The 15,665-nt window shown below is 41.0% G+C and overlaps 1 protein-coding gene across 2 annotated transcripts; it reads right to left on the bottom strand.

Annotated features, from left to right (window-relative positions):
- Window positions 1-930: 930 nt before the first annotated feature.
- On the bottom strand, window positions 931-14,646 carry elovl1b (ELOVL fatty acid elongase 1b). Of its 2 annotated transcripts, none has more exons than XM_079157312.1 (8): window positions 14,540-14,646; window positions 3,284-3,386; window positions 3,010-3,200; window positions 2,733-2,813; window positions 2,590-2,646; window positions 2,394-2,499; window positions 1,978-2,114; window positions 931-1,746 (listed from the first exon to the last, which is right to left on the bottom strand). In XM_079157312.1, exons 2-8 carry the CDS (start codon window positions 3,351-3,353, stop codon window positions 1,447-1,449), a joined length of 942 nt encoding a protein of 313 aa, XP_079013438.1. In that variant the 5' UTR covers window positions 3,354-3,386; window positions 14,540-14,646; the 3' UTR covers window positions 931-1,446. The 2 variants fall into 2 exon arrangements, with proteins under 2 accessions (XP_079013438.1, XP_079013439.1); XM_079157313.1 differs by lacking the exon at window positions 14,540-14,646 and adding an exon at window positions 6,698-6,886.
- Window positions 14,647-15,665: the final 1,019 nt, after the last annotated feature.

The raw sequence follows: 15,665 nt of genomic DNA on the forward strand, positions 1-15,665 counted from the left end.
TATTTTAATTGATTGCTCATGAAATGTAATGTCAGCCTGGAATTAAACTTGCAACAACGACCGAGTTACCGCCTGTTCATCAAGGACACGTTTACTAAAGTACTTGCACTTATAGCTTTATACTTACATTCAAGAGGGAAATATTGTTCTTTTTTTCTCCACTACATTTGCTCCAACTGCTATAATTACAAACTACATTGCAGATTACGATTTTACGTGCAAAAAAATGCACTCGTTGACTTTATTAGGGAAAACCTGTAAAACCAAATCCAGTAGCTCATTTACAAAGATAATAAACTTCAGTTTAGATTGGCACTATCATAGAGGTATACGTTTAACTTGAATGTTAGAAACACCTTTCGATGTAAAACATAATGCAGTCAAATACAACAAATAATCAGTTTTATGAAGCAACTTGAAAGGAGGCTTAGTTTACAGCTATGACATGGTGTGTTGAATTGAAAGAAAAGCTTCCTGTTCCAGTCTGTAAAACAAAGCAACTATTTCATGTACTGGATCTGTGGTTTATTTAGCTTGTATTCATTTTCAGGCTGAATGGACGTAATGAACTAATTTGTGAGTGCAAGATCGCATTTCTGAACCTGATGAACCCGTGTGTGGTTGATAACGGTGGGTGGAGATCCGGTCTGCAGGATGCTTACTCTCTCTCTCTCTCTCTCTCTCTCTCTCTCTGCCTCTTAACGATGGATCAGACAGAGCAGAATGGGGCTCTTGTTAACCTCCTACTGGCTCCACATATTTGAGATGGTTAAGACAAGAGGCTTCAGCACGCAATGCAAATACTTTTCTTTGTTGCAACACAGCAGTCTTTCCCCAGAGCCCTGGCAACTTGAACTTGAACCCTTTTAAGCATGCGACACATACAGTAAGCACCCATTCTGTGAACATACTGACGCACAAAACGTGTAAGATAATTCAAAATTGAATTTATTGAGATTTAATTTTAAATACACAATATAACAAAATTTAGAAAGTCTAAACCAATACAAATTAGTTATTCTTGTTTGCTGTAAAACTATTTACAAAAAGTATTTTCAAGTTTGATAGAAACTGTACAGTTATCTGTCAACAGGGGGAGGTCAGTGCGATGTGGGGGTCAGAGAAGTAGTGAAGGCAAGTGGGTTGAAAGGCCACCAGTGTGATACTGAACTAGGAGCTTGTTGCAACATCAGTGAAGATAACATTTTGGTCAAAACATCTTCTCTTCATACATTTTATGTTCCATAAATGGTTTCCCAACTCAAAAAAGAGGTTTCGAGTTGAACGAACCCAACTGTGGAAATCATTGACCACGTCATTTCCCCATGTGTCGCAATTCAAACTAATAACAGGAAAAGAAACACAGCCAAAAACTATCTTTGGAATCCGTAGTAGTTTAAACAGGTTCACTGGGTCATACTTCTGAGGTGTTTCCTTCCAGGGACCTTAGGCCTTCTTCATCTTGCTCACGTGGCTGCTGCTGTTGCCGTTGCTCGCTCCGTGGTTGACGCCGTTCTCGTGGTGCTTGCCGTTGGTGTAGACGGCCGTGCCGTTCTGACACGGCTTCACATCCTGTTTTGGCAACCGCTTGCCCCTCACGTAAGCCTGGACCCAGAAGTTGGAGAAGAGCACGAAGAAGAAGGTCCCATACATCCAGATGAGGTGGAGGATCATGGGGAACTGGTAGTCGCAGCTGGCCATGAAGTAGTACTGGGTAGCGTGGAGAGATACCAGGACAAACTGGGTCTGTTGGGAAGAAACCAGGAGTCAGCCAAGCACTCACTATAAATAAACGCAGATGGATTTGTCTTGAAGCCTGAACCAGAGTACCAAATTAAAAGACTCGAGTAGTTTAAGACGCTGAGCGAGGCTCTCATGCTGTCCTTGAGCTGATCCCTGAAGCCTACGAGTAGCTCAATTAAAATTAAAAATTGATGATGAAACCGACAGCACAGAGAGAGTATAGGGTGTCCCTACCAGCTGAATGGCGGTCATGTATTTCTTCCACCACAAAAACTTCTGGAAGCGTGGTCCAGCAGCAGACAGGCCGTAGTAGAAATACATGATGATGTGGACGGTGGAATTCACCATGGCATGAAAAGATCCCATTCCACCTGGGGGTAATAATCACAAACAGCATTAGGCCAACTCAAAGTAGCGGAAGAACCTGAGTAGATCCTCTACGGCCTCGACATTCTTGCAAGGTCAGAGGCTCTTGGTTAATCATTTTCTCATGACTAAACAGAACAATACAATAACCGGCAGAAGGAAGAACACCGACAGTGTTGCTGATTGTACAGGTCAACATCCACAAGATTGGTTTTGCAGGACAAAGTAATGACACTAAAACCCATTAATAATTCTTAATCGAGATTGTGTTAATGTGTACTCACCAGGAGCATAGACAATTCCCCACCACCAGGTCCAGGGCATGAAGGAGTGGTGGAAGATGTGTAGGAAGGTCACCTGGCCGTGCTTTTTCCTCAACACGAAGAACACCTGAGCGAAAGACCATATTGATCAGTTAAAGTCAAGCTACGGTGACCACAACTGAACACAAAGGCGAGATAAGCAAAAGACTGAACTTACTGTGTCGATGAGCTCAATAATCTTGGAGAACCAGAACAGCCAGGCCACTCGCACCATCTGTTGAGGAGGAAAAAGACTTTGTAAAATGATCATTTCATATTAAAGCAAGAAATGCATAATCATTTAGTAAGAGAGGGACTTACTCGAAGTGCTTGAGGACTGTTAGACGTATCCACTGGGTCACATCGCCAGGTATATGTTGTGGCCCAACCAGACATCAGGAACTAAATTACAAGAACATTTTATTTACTTCGGTTTTTGGTCATTGCTCGATTAAGATCTTTATAGATATAAATTCAACCAAAACTAGACAAATTAAGCCACTTTCTCTTCCATGTATGACCACGAAATGTTCAAAATGTGTAAAAAAGTAAATTACAAGTCGTTAAATGTCGGAGACTTTAAGTAACAGTGTCTTACTTCGTAGACGATGATTATCGACAGCGCCACTAGCGAGAAGTTGTAGACTATCATGGCTTCCTTGAGCTGGAAGGGTTTACGATTGGCCATCATGCGCGGCCCAAGGTACAGTACAAAGAAGAGGTAACACAGCAATATTGCAGACATTGCAACAGGAGTCTGCATCATTGGATACTCCTTCAGCCGAGGATCTAAAGAAAGAAGAAAAAGACAATACGTTAGAAAACAATAATACAGAGTGATCTTTTGTATTTAGTTTAGCTAAGTCACCTACCAATTCCTGCCAAGAGGTAGTTGTAGATATCCATGGCATGCGAGCCGACCTCCTGAATCTCTCGAAGCATGTTTGCCGTCTTGAATTGTTGTGACCAAATTATCTGCAAAAAACCATAAAGCTCATTGTTAATTTGATCTAGTCAAGGCCAAACACAGCAGAAACCCCTCTACCACTCCCATGACGGTCATTCAAGCAGAGACACATCACTAAGTTCAAGAAAATGGCAATTTTTTGAATGTACAAAAATAAAACAGGTGCACATCTCGGACACGTCCTCTCAATCCAGATGTATCGTTTTTGGATGTGTAAAAGAAGCTAAAATGTACCATTGTCCTTCCTCATCTGTTTTTGAAACCTAAAAAAAGTAGTTAGCTTTTCCTAGACAGTGAAATTTCCTAAAATAGTGTTCTCCGTCATGAATGGATTACATCCATTCTTCAACAAAAATAAAAATCACATGGCTTTCCTTTGGGCCTTGGATCAATGAGGAGCATTTTGGAGCATTTCCTGATTCAGCGGGACTGAAATGCAATTATCGGCTCATCTCTCCTCAAACAAAACACACCCAACAGAAATACCATCAGGGCTGATATCAGAGAGGAGGTGCTACAAGAAACCCTCGTCCCACAGCAGGGCGGAACTCTGCCAGCTGGCTTTTGTGTCTTGGCTTCACGACTCCTGCATACAGACAAACTGCTCTCAAACCGCAAAACCCTGACATGGTCATCCAAGTTCCTTAAACTAACAAGTGTTTTCTTTCTTGTTACGTAGCAGCCGCACTTATTTGAAGCATTGCCGCTGCAAACTGAATCCATCAGTTCAACTACAAATATGTGCACACACACGACTGTTGCTCTGGTTTTCTGACCTGTAAACCTTTCTGTTGACAAAAGGCTCACCATATCAAGTGTAAAGTGTATTCACAAAGTAGAGGACACGCAGGGTGCGGCCCTCGGTCCCCACGCTATTGTTGTACAATCTGCAAAGCTCTGCAAAGAGTTTTCACTGCCCAAAGCTTAAAGAACAGCCCGCCTTAAACCAATATAGTTACCAGCCGATAATTCCATGTTGTGTAATGAAGGGCAGGTGAGGAGTGGAGCTCACAGAGGTGCTGCTCAGGTAAAAATACACTTTAAGTGCAAACTACAGATGTGAACTGAGCTGGATCCAAGTTTAAGAATGCTAACTAGCTTTCAGTATCCATTTTTTGAACTCAGTTTTTTTTCACAGGGTGTCAAACCGGCTCTGTAATCTGCTCTTGTGCATACTTGTTTTCAAGGCTGCTTCAGTCGAAAACTCACTCACCTCATGCCTCAAGGTAATGAATGTAACACATTATCTTACATCTTCCAACGACTGACTTGCAAAACTAAAAAGGCCACACACAGATACTGAGCTGTCAACCCAAAATATGCATAACAGCCCTTGATCCGCTTAAGTTGATATTTTGTGAGTTTATTGTGTCAAAGTTGAAACGGATTCTGAGACAGCACACATCTACAGTGTACACAGATTGTATCATCTTGGTTTTTTAAATTCCCACGTACAGTTTGTTCGCCTCAGGGCTTTTTAAGCGATAACCACAACACAGCGTCAACAGGGCGGTATCTTTCTGCTCGATCTTCTTGTGGAGCTCCCAGGTTATTGAGTCCAGCAATTCCAGAACAATTTATAACAGCTGCACTGCTGACTGAGCTTCCTTTTGTCAATACGGTGAACACTTGAACTGGAGTGTTGTGCTCTTGCGGCCCCTCGGCGTTATCACCAAAAGTGAAAATGATGGTGTTGTACAGCAGATCAGATACATGACATTTCAGAAAACTCTTACGCAAAACGCGCTGGTTGTTTTTGAACCGACGGTGAGATAGACGGTCAGGCGCCTCACATTTCAACAAGAGTACCATCACGTCTGTTGTGGGAGAGTCTGTCTTGTTCTGAGGAAAAATGCTGAAGAGTTACATTGAGCAGAGGACCGTCGGGTCAGGTTAGTGATAATGTCGAGTTTATTGTAGCACCGTTGAGTTGAGTCGCGGCAGTTTGACGTCACATGGCTGAGAATTTGGGTTCGTAATTTGTTTGAGTTCTTAAATCCAAAATGTTGACAATTCACTAAATAGTTGAGTGTGTATACATGAAAAAATAGATTTAGCTTTTGGAGTTCAATCAAATGATGTTGTCGACACTGCAACAGTGAGATTATACACAAACCCCTACAATTAGAGATGTACATAGGATTTGCTTTTTGAATAAAAGTCATATAAATCTCCCAGTTTTCACGTTCAAACTGCTGAATGAACAACTTGTGACTCACTTGAGAGAGATGCTTTAGAGAATACACATAAATAAACTGATTGTGCGAGTCAGGAGGACAGTCTTATGATCATGAACACTAGGAAGGAAGAGGAAACAATATTTCTGTATCTTTGAGTCCCAGAAGAAGATGGAAGTTTTAAGAAAATTGAAAATGAAGTCCCTTCCATCCCAGCTTAGTGAAACCACAGATATTTTACAAGAGCAGCCGACAGCAGTTAATGAACATCACTGCTCTGACACTTCTATGCCATTTCCTGCATTACATTACATTACATTACAGTCATTTAGCTGACGCTTTTATCCAAAGCGACTTACATTTTAGATGCTATCATACCGTATCGACTGCATCTACTCATCAGTGACCTCAAACATGATGAGACCACTCAACCGATTTCAATCTCCACCAATTAAAGGCTTAAGTGTCACATACGAATTGGAACTCCACTGTTGAAGATTCAGCGAAATGTTTTTTGTTCAGCCAAATAAACAAACACGAGTAGTAATTCCACAAGATTAGAGGAACAGCCGCATACAGAGGAGTCCACACAGTGAAGACGGAGTGAAGACATTTAGCAGACACATGACCACTTAAGCACCACGCTGCCTTTAGGCAATGACTTCTGTCACCTCTCTAGAGGAATTTCAAAAATGTAAAGCCCTGAGCTACATGAGTCCATTCTCAAACCAAGAGCAAAATGTTGTTTTAATGGTTCTACAAAAACACACCGTTACTCCTTCTCCGTGTCCTCTTTATGTTACTCTTTTAGACTACATTGACAACATTGTGGCTGGTTTACGTCTATGTAGAAGAGTGGAAAGGGAGGTGGAACATTTCCTATGCGGCCATGTCAATGAATCATAGGGATGGAAAAAGGGAGCTCACATTCACGAGGAAAGAAGTTAATGATGAACCCAATTGGAAAAAAAAGGGAGCAGACAGGAACCGTTACACACAGCACAGTATCCGTTATAAAAAAGGACATTTTCAACCCCCACAGCCTGATATCCTCAAACACAGACAATTCACCCCTGAGCTGCTCAACATGTGGGCGGAGTTAGTTAGTGAGTTCACCTTCTATGTAACCATATGCAACTTACCTCGTTGAGACTAGAATTAACCTCTTAAATCATCAGAAGCCAATGTGGATTCTTCTTCCACAGGACGGCAAAAGCCTCTCTGCAAAACTATAAGAGCGGGCCGGCAGGCAGCAGCAACAAGAGAGAACAGCAGAGCAGAAAGAGACAGAGCGAGAGAAAGGGAGAGAGAGAGAGAGGGAGAGGGAGAGAGATGGGGTAAGGGAATGAGACTGTAAACTGACAAACTGTGACTGGTACAGCAGTCTTCCAAATCCCCACCCTCCCTGACTCACACAGTGGATGAATAACTAGCTCACAGAAGCAGAGGGAGGGGGAAGAGGATGAGCCAGAGAGAGCGAGCACAAGCCAGCGCCAAGACGGAGTACAACTGGGGTGAGAATGAGAGATGGGCCCTATTTAAACCCACAACCTCGATTTAAGATGCTACCTTGTGACCACCGCCTTGAATTCAACAAGTCTGAGATGTCGCTATACCTTTTTCTCTCCTGTTCACCCCCCCACCCCCACCCAGTGTAACACACACGACACACAACTCTGGAGTCGCCCTGTAAGTTTTTTCGCTCCGGGGTGGGCTGATAATATTATTCACAGGCAGCAGGCGAGAAATCAGAGGACACTCTGTTATCATGAAAGGGGCCATTGTTACCCTGTGTTGGCTCTGGACCCAGCCAACACCCATACAGCAAAAGTAGCTTCCATGTTTGGAGACGATCGATGTCATCGCGGAAAATGCCTGGAACAAGTCGGGAGTAGCTGCATTTCTTTTGTCGTTTGCCTGCTTAATGTTTGGCAACATGCTCGCTTCATATACTCCTACCTAACTACAAGGAGTACGGCTCATGATAGAGAGAAATACATTTGGATACAGTCGAGCTAGGGAGCATCATAAACCGTCATAAAGTCTTGATGTATGCTCAGGGTTGGAGAGGGAGGATAATGGCAGACCAAAATGAATGCTGCGAGAACGTGACTCATGCGATAATGCTTAAAATTCCTCTGAGCGTGATGTGTGTAAAGAGGGTTTGATCGTCGTAGGAAATCACTTACTCTGATCTTGCTGCCACACCCATTCATTTCAAAGAGAGGAACAAAACACGATAAGTAATTGTAGTGCTTTTATTTAACATAACATAAGTAGTTATTAATATGGTCTGATGAAACCGCACACAATGACTTAAACTATTAAGAGTTTCAGAGATCAAGTCATACGCGCAATGAACAAGGCAGCGTTTACTATTGTGGACTAATTCAGAAATAGCCCTGCAAAGTCAGATCATGCTCAAAATGTAGCATATAAGTCAAATGCAAATACTTATAAGAACCATGTAGTTGCTATTAAAAGCATATTGTATGAGGTCATCTTTTGTAAAATACTAGAAAAATAACATCTGGAATCTGGTGATCTTATCACTGCATCGGATTGGTCACTCGATCCCTGCGGGGGATGGGAGGGCTGGTGGCAGCCCTGCAGTGCATTTCAGCCCCTCCTCCAAACACCAATACACACCTGACAACAAAATGCATCCGCTTCCTATTTCAAACATGATTGTCGTCTTTTCCTGTGAAACCAAAACCTCAGGTGACAATTATTGTGGTTTACAAAGCCTGAAAGAGTCTCCATCAGAGCAAAACAAGTCGTGTTAGAAAAAGTTAAATGTTAGCCATGGTGACCCTGGTCAAGCAAAAGTCTTGGCTATTTGCCAAATTATGATACATGCACATTTTCTACATATTTTGAACCCAACATTTGTTGTCATAACAGCTGAGAGTGGGAAATAAAAGGTGGGAGTGACTTCAAAATCAATGAGTTCAACCATAGAAATAAAACATGAGTTCAACTTACTATCTAAAATGGGAATTATCAAAACTAGACACGTGTTGTAGATGAGCAGTGCCAAACAAAATGAACGTGTCCATTTAAGACGAGAAATCGATCCATTACACAAAGTTCAGTGTGACAACACATCTATAACTTTATCTTGAAATGCATAAAAGGGGCTCCACTGAAAAAGCTTAATTCTGAACTATTGATGATCTTGGTTAATAACAACAATACATAATCCCGATGGATGATCTGGTGACTTGGAAAGTGTAAAAGCAGGAACAAGTGTGCGGCTGAGCACTGAGTCACATGTTTCCACCAGCATGTCACACACTCGTGTGAGGAATCTGACTTTGCTGTCAAGGTACAAGTCTCAGGTCAAGTTATGCAATGTCATAAAAATATCTTTTGTCATGAAATGATGCTGCTCTGATAAGCAAGATAAGACTGATGGTGTATTTTAAGTTATTAGGGGTTTGGCTCAGAACTGGCAAGGTTATATTAATGTTTATTATGATCAAACACCGTCACTGCTCAGCAGTCTGTTATTTGTTGTCGACAGTTAGTTCCGACCGAGTAATTTGATTGGCCAAGAGGCATTCTATATCTACTATCACTCCACTTTTGCTGGGGTTCTAATTACCAATAATTACATTCACAATCGTAATCCATCTGGCCTGCGGTAACATGGAGACGCATTCAAAGCAGCTAGTTTAAGTGTCGCTTGTCAGTTGCAGAACTATTTATGTTTGTGGAGCAAAATACATGATCCAATTAAACAAATCATAATTTGTTGTTGCTTATTACTGTTAACTAATGAATGTCGCTTGTAGAAGCAAAGACTTAGAGATGCGTATTATTGGGTGGTCCTGAAGTGGAAACGTCAGAAGCAGATATAAGATCAAATTCACAGTTTATTATTGAATGTAAACTTAGGCCTATGTCTAGATGCTGTGGGTTTTTATTCAGCAATGTTTTCTGCTATGATTTGTTTAGCTAAACTAAACTTGTTTGTAATGTGGCAACAGCCACTTCAGCGATTAACAATCAGGGACATCGATAGTAGACACTTTACACATTTAGCATAAACAAAGGCGTATTACATGTACACATTTAACTTTTGTTAAAGTTTACCCAACAATGAATCTAAAAGAAAAACGATCCCTCCAGTAACTCCCTCCCCCACTTTTAACGGACCCCAATTACGGACCCCAATTACCTCAAACTACCGCAAACATTCCTGGTTGGCATGCCTCTCTTTAAGAAGACATGTCACGTGATAAACCCTGTATCTGTTCTGCAACCTTGGCTTTTGGTCCGAATATAATAATGCAAGGGCCGGTGACATTGCATGGTCTTATCAAAATCAAAAGAATTTGTGGTATGATAAAAATGAAGACTGGGGATATACAAATTGAGTGTATACATAAAAATAAAAACATTTAAGAAAAGCTCTTTTTTCTAAGTGACGAACATCTTAGTAACCGTTACCCCTCCAGCACAGGAATGTTGCTAAACTTGTCTGGAAACTGATATGTTTATACCATCTCCCCCTCATTGTGTTTGTCTGAGGGTTTGATGTGTGTGTGTGTGTGTGTGTGCATGTAATCACACCTACAAGTACTGAGACCTGGCCGGGCTTTCAACACTGGTCTAATTGTCTTCCCTCCCTCTTTCTCCCCCTCTCTGACCTCTCTGCAGGTCTCAACGACTCAGATGTCTGTAATTTTCCACCGATAACAATAGAGCATCCCGTCCTCACGAATGAGCTCAAACTAATGCAGATTGTGGACGAACTACAATTATCACCTCCGCCAACCGGTCATGTGGTAGTTTACGTTCATGTTTGTCCAAAATGTCATCACTTCAAAAAATCTAAAAATTGTCATAGTTAGCATGTCAATTCTTGAGTTGTGGCCAAAAATGTGTTTTGTGAGGTCACAGTGACCTTTGACCAACACATTCTGCTCAGTTCAACCTTGGGTCCAGGTTGACCTTTGTACCAAATTTTGAAGAAATTTCCTCCAGACGTTCCCGAGAACGTTGCATTCACCAGAACGGAACGGATGGGCAACCAGAAAACATAACGCATCCGGCTACAGCTGTCACAGAAGCGTAACTACTGCAGCTCAGCAGGCGCAGGAAGGATAAGGGAGAGTGAATTAACATGGCGGCATCCACACACAGAGATATTAACAAGGGGACCTGCAGAATTATAGTTCCCACCTGAGTTATGAGCAAAATTGCGGCAACTAAATTAGTTAGGTACGATGTTGCAAATAATTGTGCTAAGGAACTCTAATAGCTTAGAAATCAGTCAGTTTAGGTCACACATGAAGGGCAGTTTTGATTAACCACACCGTAGGTTTTATTTATCATAGCATCAACAGTTATGACAACATTTTACTCAAATTACTGAGATCTGAGAACATGGGGATCAATAAAGTCCAACAAGGTAAGGAACTAGACTGTCCAGACATGAAATGTAAGTGCACACTTAGTGTCTAAATAACTGAGTGCACACAACGATGGAAACTACTATGTGTCAAAATTGAACAGTAAATTCAATTTGGCCACATGTCAACTGCTTACTTTCTTCTCTTTTGAGAGATGTAGCTGTTTAACGGAGATCTCGAGAGGGAACTTGGAAAGTACAATGTTTAAATGATGATTGAAACGATGGCCAAAGCTACAAAAAAAAAATGTGTGTAAAAAGTAAAATTTTTGCACTCATTGAAAGGTTTTCCCTCTCCCACTCGAGGGTGTGTCCTCGGGGGTGTCTCATGGGAGAGCATGCAAAGCCTAGTCAGCAAAACAGCTCCAGACTTGATATTTGGGGCACGTGTAAAACAGGCCCTGAAGACAGGTTGGGATTATGCAAGACTTAACCACGACTGGAATGACTCTCTTCATGGCCGTCATGAATACCTAAGATTCTACTATGACAAGACCTTCCACTCGATGGTGTCAAACATGCACACGTGTGTAGTAAATATACAACTGGAACTTTCTGATACGGCTTATATGTTGCACAGACAGACAGACAGACAGACAGACAGACAGACAGACAGACAGACAGACAGACAGACAGAGAGAGAGAGAGAGAGAGAGAGAGAGACTAAACAGATTATATTTTTTTACAATTTGTAATAATTGTGTTTTTTTACAATCTGACCTTTGGTCCAATTTTCCAAAAAATGATGATGCTGCATTTTTTAACGACATCTTTATTTTCTGTTAAATCTCTTCATAGCTGTGCAGACAAGCAAGCAGATATTAAAAAATATATATTCTTATAATATGTATTATTATTAATAAAGTATTAATTACAGGTCAAGTGTAAAGGTTTAAAGTCACTGATGAAACTAAACACACACCTTAACTTGTAGCCACATTTCGGGCATGCCGGTCATAACACACAACCACAATCATCTCACAGTCACCAGGACATATTTATAAAGGGCATAACAATGTCAGTGCTGACACAACATTATCCACCGTCTTCACTTCTTATCCTCCTGTTGTTTAGACAAGAGCAAGTTAAACCATGTTACAGCGCCAACATATGAAGCCCCAGTATTGGACTGAAGTGCACAACCAACACTTATTGAATTGTTTGATTTGATACTTAAGTTAGTGCATAAGATTGTCCTTGGGCTAAATGTATGATCAAAAACCTTTTACTACATGTAGGCTAACGGTTCAGCCACTAAAAAAAACAGCTTCAAATGATAAACTCACACCTGTTTGAGCGGAAAAAATCTCCCCAATCCTATGAAACGGAAAAATACTGCGAGTAGGGGGTTGGGTAGACACGTATGAAAACAACCCCGCCTCAAAGTAACCTACACAAGGTGTAGCTTAGGATCCTTAACTGAACCTTTACTGGAAGTCTTAACATTTGCCCAAATGAAATGCTGAAGGTCAGGTATACGGTAGTTTCTGTTCCCACAGGAAGTGGAAACTACAATCATCTTTTAGACATCCGAACTTCAACTTAGTCTCACAAACTGACTTGTTTTAAAAGTTCACCGCACAAGGCTGACATGAAGATATATGGTCCTCACTTTGAGCTTTAAACATCTTTAAACACCCCGGGGGAAGGACTGAAGAAGACTTTGTAGATAGTCTGAATGAGTGGTTTGGAGTAAGTGGTGACTAACGTTTTTTCCGCTATCTAGCAAAGCACTTTACTACAGCTGCTCGGTGATCAACAAGAGAAGACTGGGCCACTGTTTGAAGTATAACTGCTGCATAAACACACCTCAGCTCAGCCTGCAACGTTTTCTTGTGAAAAAAAAACGTGGTTTGAAGAAAGTCCGTGTCATTTCCTCTGGCTGAAACTTGCCTGAAATGCGTGTCCTTCAATAACAGTGTTGACTCTAAAAGATTATGACATGATAACAGTATGCAACGGTCACAACGCTGCTTTAGTGTTTACATTACTAGTACACCTGGGCTGGTAGACCTTGACGCCCTTTGTCTCTATCCCACAGCCGTTAGTTACTAATGTTTACATGTCTACACAGAGCTAGTGATCCATAATCTACTTTAGGAGGCCATCAATAGGGGGCCCAGCTAACACGAGGCATTCAAGAAACATGACGCTAAGCTCTGGCGCAACATCTTTTGCTTTTTTGTAAAAAAAAACGTAAAGATGCCATCTTTAAAACATTGTTCATCACAATACAAAAACAGGTACTGACGCATTGCCAATATGCTCAATGTCAACTTAACATGTCATGCATTAGTTGTAAAAAGCAGTGTTATTTTATATTCAGATGTCAGATGACGCTTAATTGTGTGGTAAAAACGTACAATCTTAGCCCTCCAGTGCTCTTTCCCCATCATGCATTGCATAGACGAGGTGTGGTAGTCAGTGGTTCTTGTCTTTCTCCCACAATGGCGAAATGAAACGAGAGTTGAATGTGACTAACATGACAGAACAATCAGAGTACTTATCGAAAACATTATCTTCAAATATGATACACTGTCAATATTTACTCATGTATTCAGAATCACACGGTGCGAAGTTCAACTCCTCCTCCTCCTCCTGCTGCTCAAAATGAGTCAAATGTTTCTCGAGTTTTACTGAAACTAAATCTTACAATCAAAAACAAAATTTGTATGTAAATATGTATCATTTGACAAGTAGCTTGTATGCTGTGTGTGGTATAGTTTCATCACCTCTGACCCAGGATAATCACATTGATGGTAGCCTAGTAAAGACACAAAACTCAGCTACCAAAGACGAAGTAAAGAAAAACATTTGTCTTAAAAATGTTGCTTGAAGGAAATTAAACTAGACACATTTTTTAAATTTGTTCCACAAACTGGAGCTACCAAGAGCTCTAAATAAGGTGTAAGACACATGAATGTGTCCAAGTAAAACCGTTATAAAGTTATAACATTTGGCCACCAGGTACGTTTTATTTTTGTTGCACTTCTAGATGGACTAGAGTTAAACTATATGTGCTATTATTCATAACCGACCTGTTAAACAGCCAACACACACACCGACGTGTTCTCATTACCACTGACATTTACATGTTTGAGGCTATACAATGAACAAAAAAGACACAACCATCTGCCTTCACAGTGAGGAGAGAGTCCCGGCTGTCAATGAGCTCTTTGTCCGCAGCACAGGTGTACATGATGAGAAGAAGAAACCATCAACAGCCCAAAACCACTAACAGTTAAGCTTATTGTTGAGCAAATGTATGCTCCAAGCGCACGTTTTGGGCACAAAACTCGAGCCTAACTTCAATTAATAAAAAAAAACCGTATGATTTACAGCAAAACAAATGAGTGTTTTAGTGTACGCCTCAGCTATTCAAATTACAAAAGATAAACAGCATAATAAGCCACCTGAATGAATAACACTTTGATGTGACGTTACGGAAATTGGCCGCGCGCGCACCCCCCGAACACCACCTCAAAATATATATCCGCACCTGAAATGAACTAAAACCTCGTCGAGTCGACGCATTCCTTAATAAACAGCGTTAGAAATAACTCACTTGAAATAAAGGCTGTCGACCGCAGCCTGATGACCCAGCGCGTGAGAGAAGTTAGACCTGCTTCCTCTTCCTCTCCGCGGAAACCCTCCTCGCGACGCAAAAACGCTTGATGGAGCTGAAAAAAAAAAAAAAAAAAAGGTGGAGTCTTCTCTCTCCACACACTGCTGTGAGTATGGGCGCCAAATATGGAGTTCACCAACTGACTGTATCAAATGTGAAGTCACCGCCAATATGAGATCAATCAGCTGCAGCTCCATTTGGACAGACTCAGCGGTTAATTGGCGAACACAAGTGTGAGTTTTGCTGCTTCTTGTGGGAGTGGAGTTGACTAATCTCTGGAATAGGGTATAATTATATCCATTTAGGTCTTTGATGTAAAGGGAGCAAATAGTATCTGGCATCATACTACCATCAAAACCAATATATTTATATATAAATACCTAAACGGTCACAGCCAACTTAAAGGCAGGGTTGGTAATCTTCTATTCATCTATTTATGTTAATCTCATTAAACCCAAACAGCAATCATTGAATCCAATTCTCTGACAAAATAATAATAATAATTGAATTCAGCCTGTATGTAATGATTGAACGGCCTACTTGTCATTATGATGTTTTTTTAATGTTTCATAATGATAATTTTGGGGGAGTTGCTTTGTAGAGCTCTGAAGGAACCGGCTGTCTGTGTTGCAGACTCTGCGACTTTCTCACTAGATTTAGCAACTTTGGGAGCTAGTGCTGCTACGTTTATTAGAAAACAGTTGGCAACACTGGGCTTGGTTTTCTGGTTTGACGATTAAACAAATCTAGCTCACTCTTCCTAGTTTCTTAAGATTACCAACCCAGCTTTTAACACAATCTACATATCTGTGATATTTGCATAAAAATAAGTTGCTAAAATCTTGAGTGGCCCTTGGGGGTCAAAACACAACGACAAATCACAAAATAAAACAACGTCACAATTGACTAAACTCAATAATGTTTGACAAAAACAAAACGACAACTTAACAACATGTCCCAACAACATCACAACATTTCGCAACACGCAAAAACTTTTTGTTTCGCGCCCCAAGCGAGGGAGTTCAAATATGTCGGGTTCTCGTTCATGAGTGAGCCTGAAATGGAG

The sequence above is a fragment of the Pholis gunnellus genome (genome assembly GCF_910591455.1).
Source record: "Pholis gunnellus genome assembly, chromosome: 4".
In the NCBI taxonomy this organism is placed as follows: domain Eukaryota; kingdom Metazoa; phylum Chordata; class Actinopteri; order Perciformes; family Pholidae; genus Pholis; species Pholis gunnellus.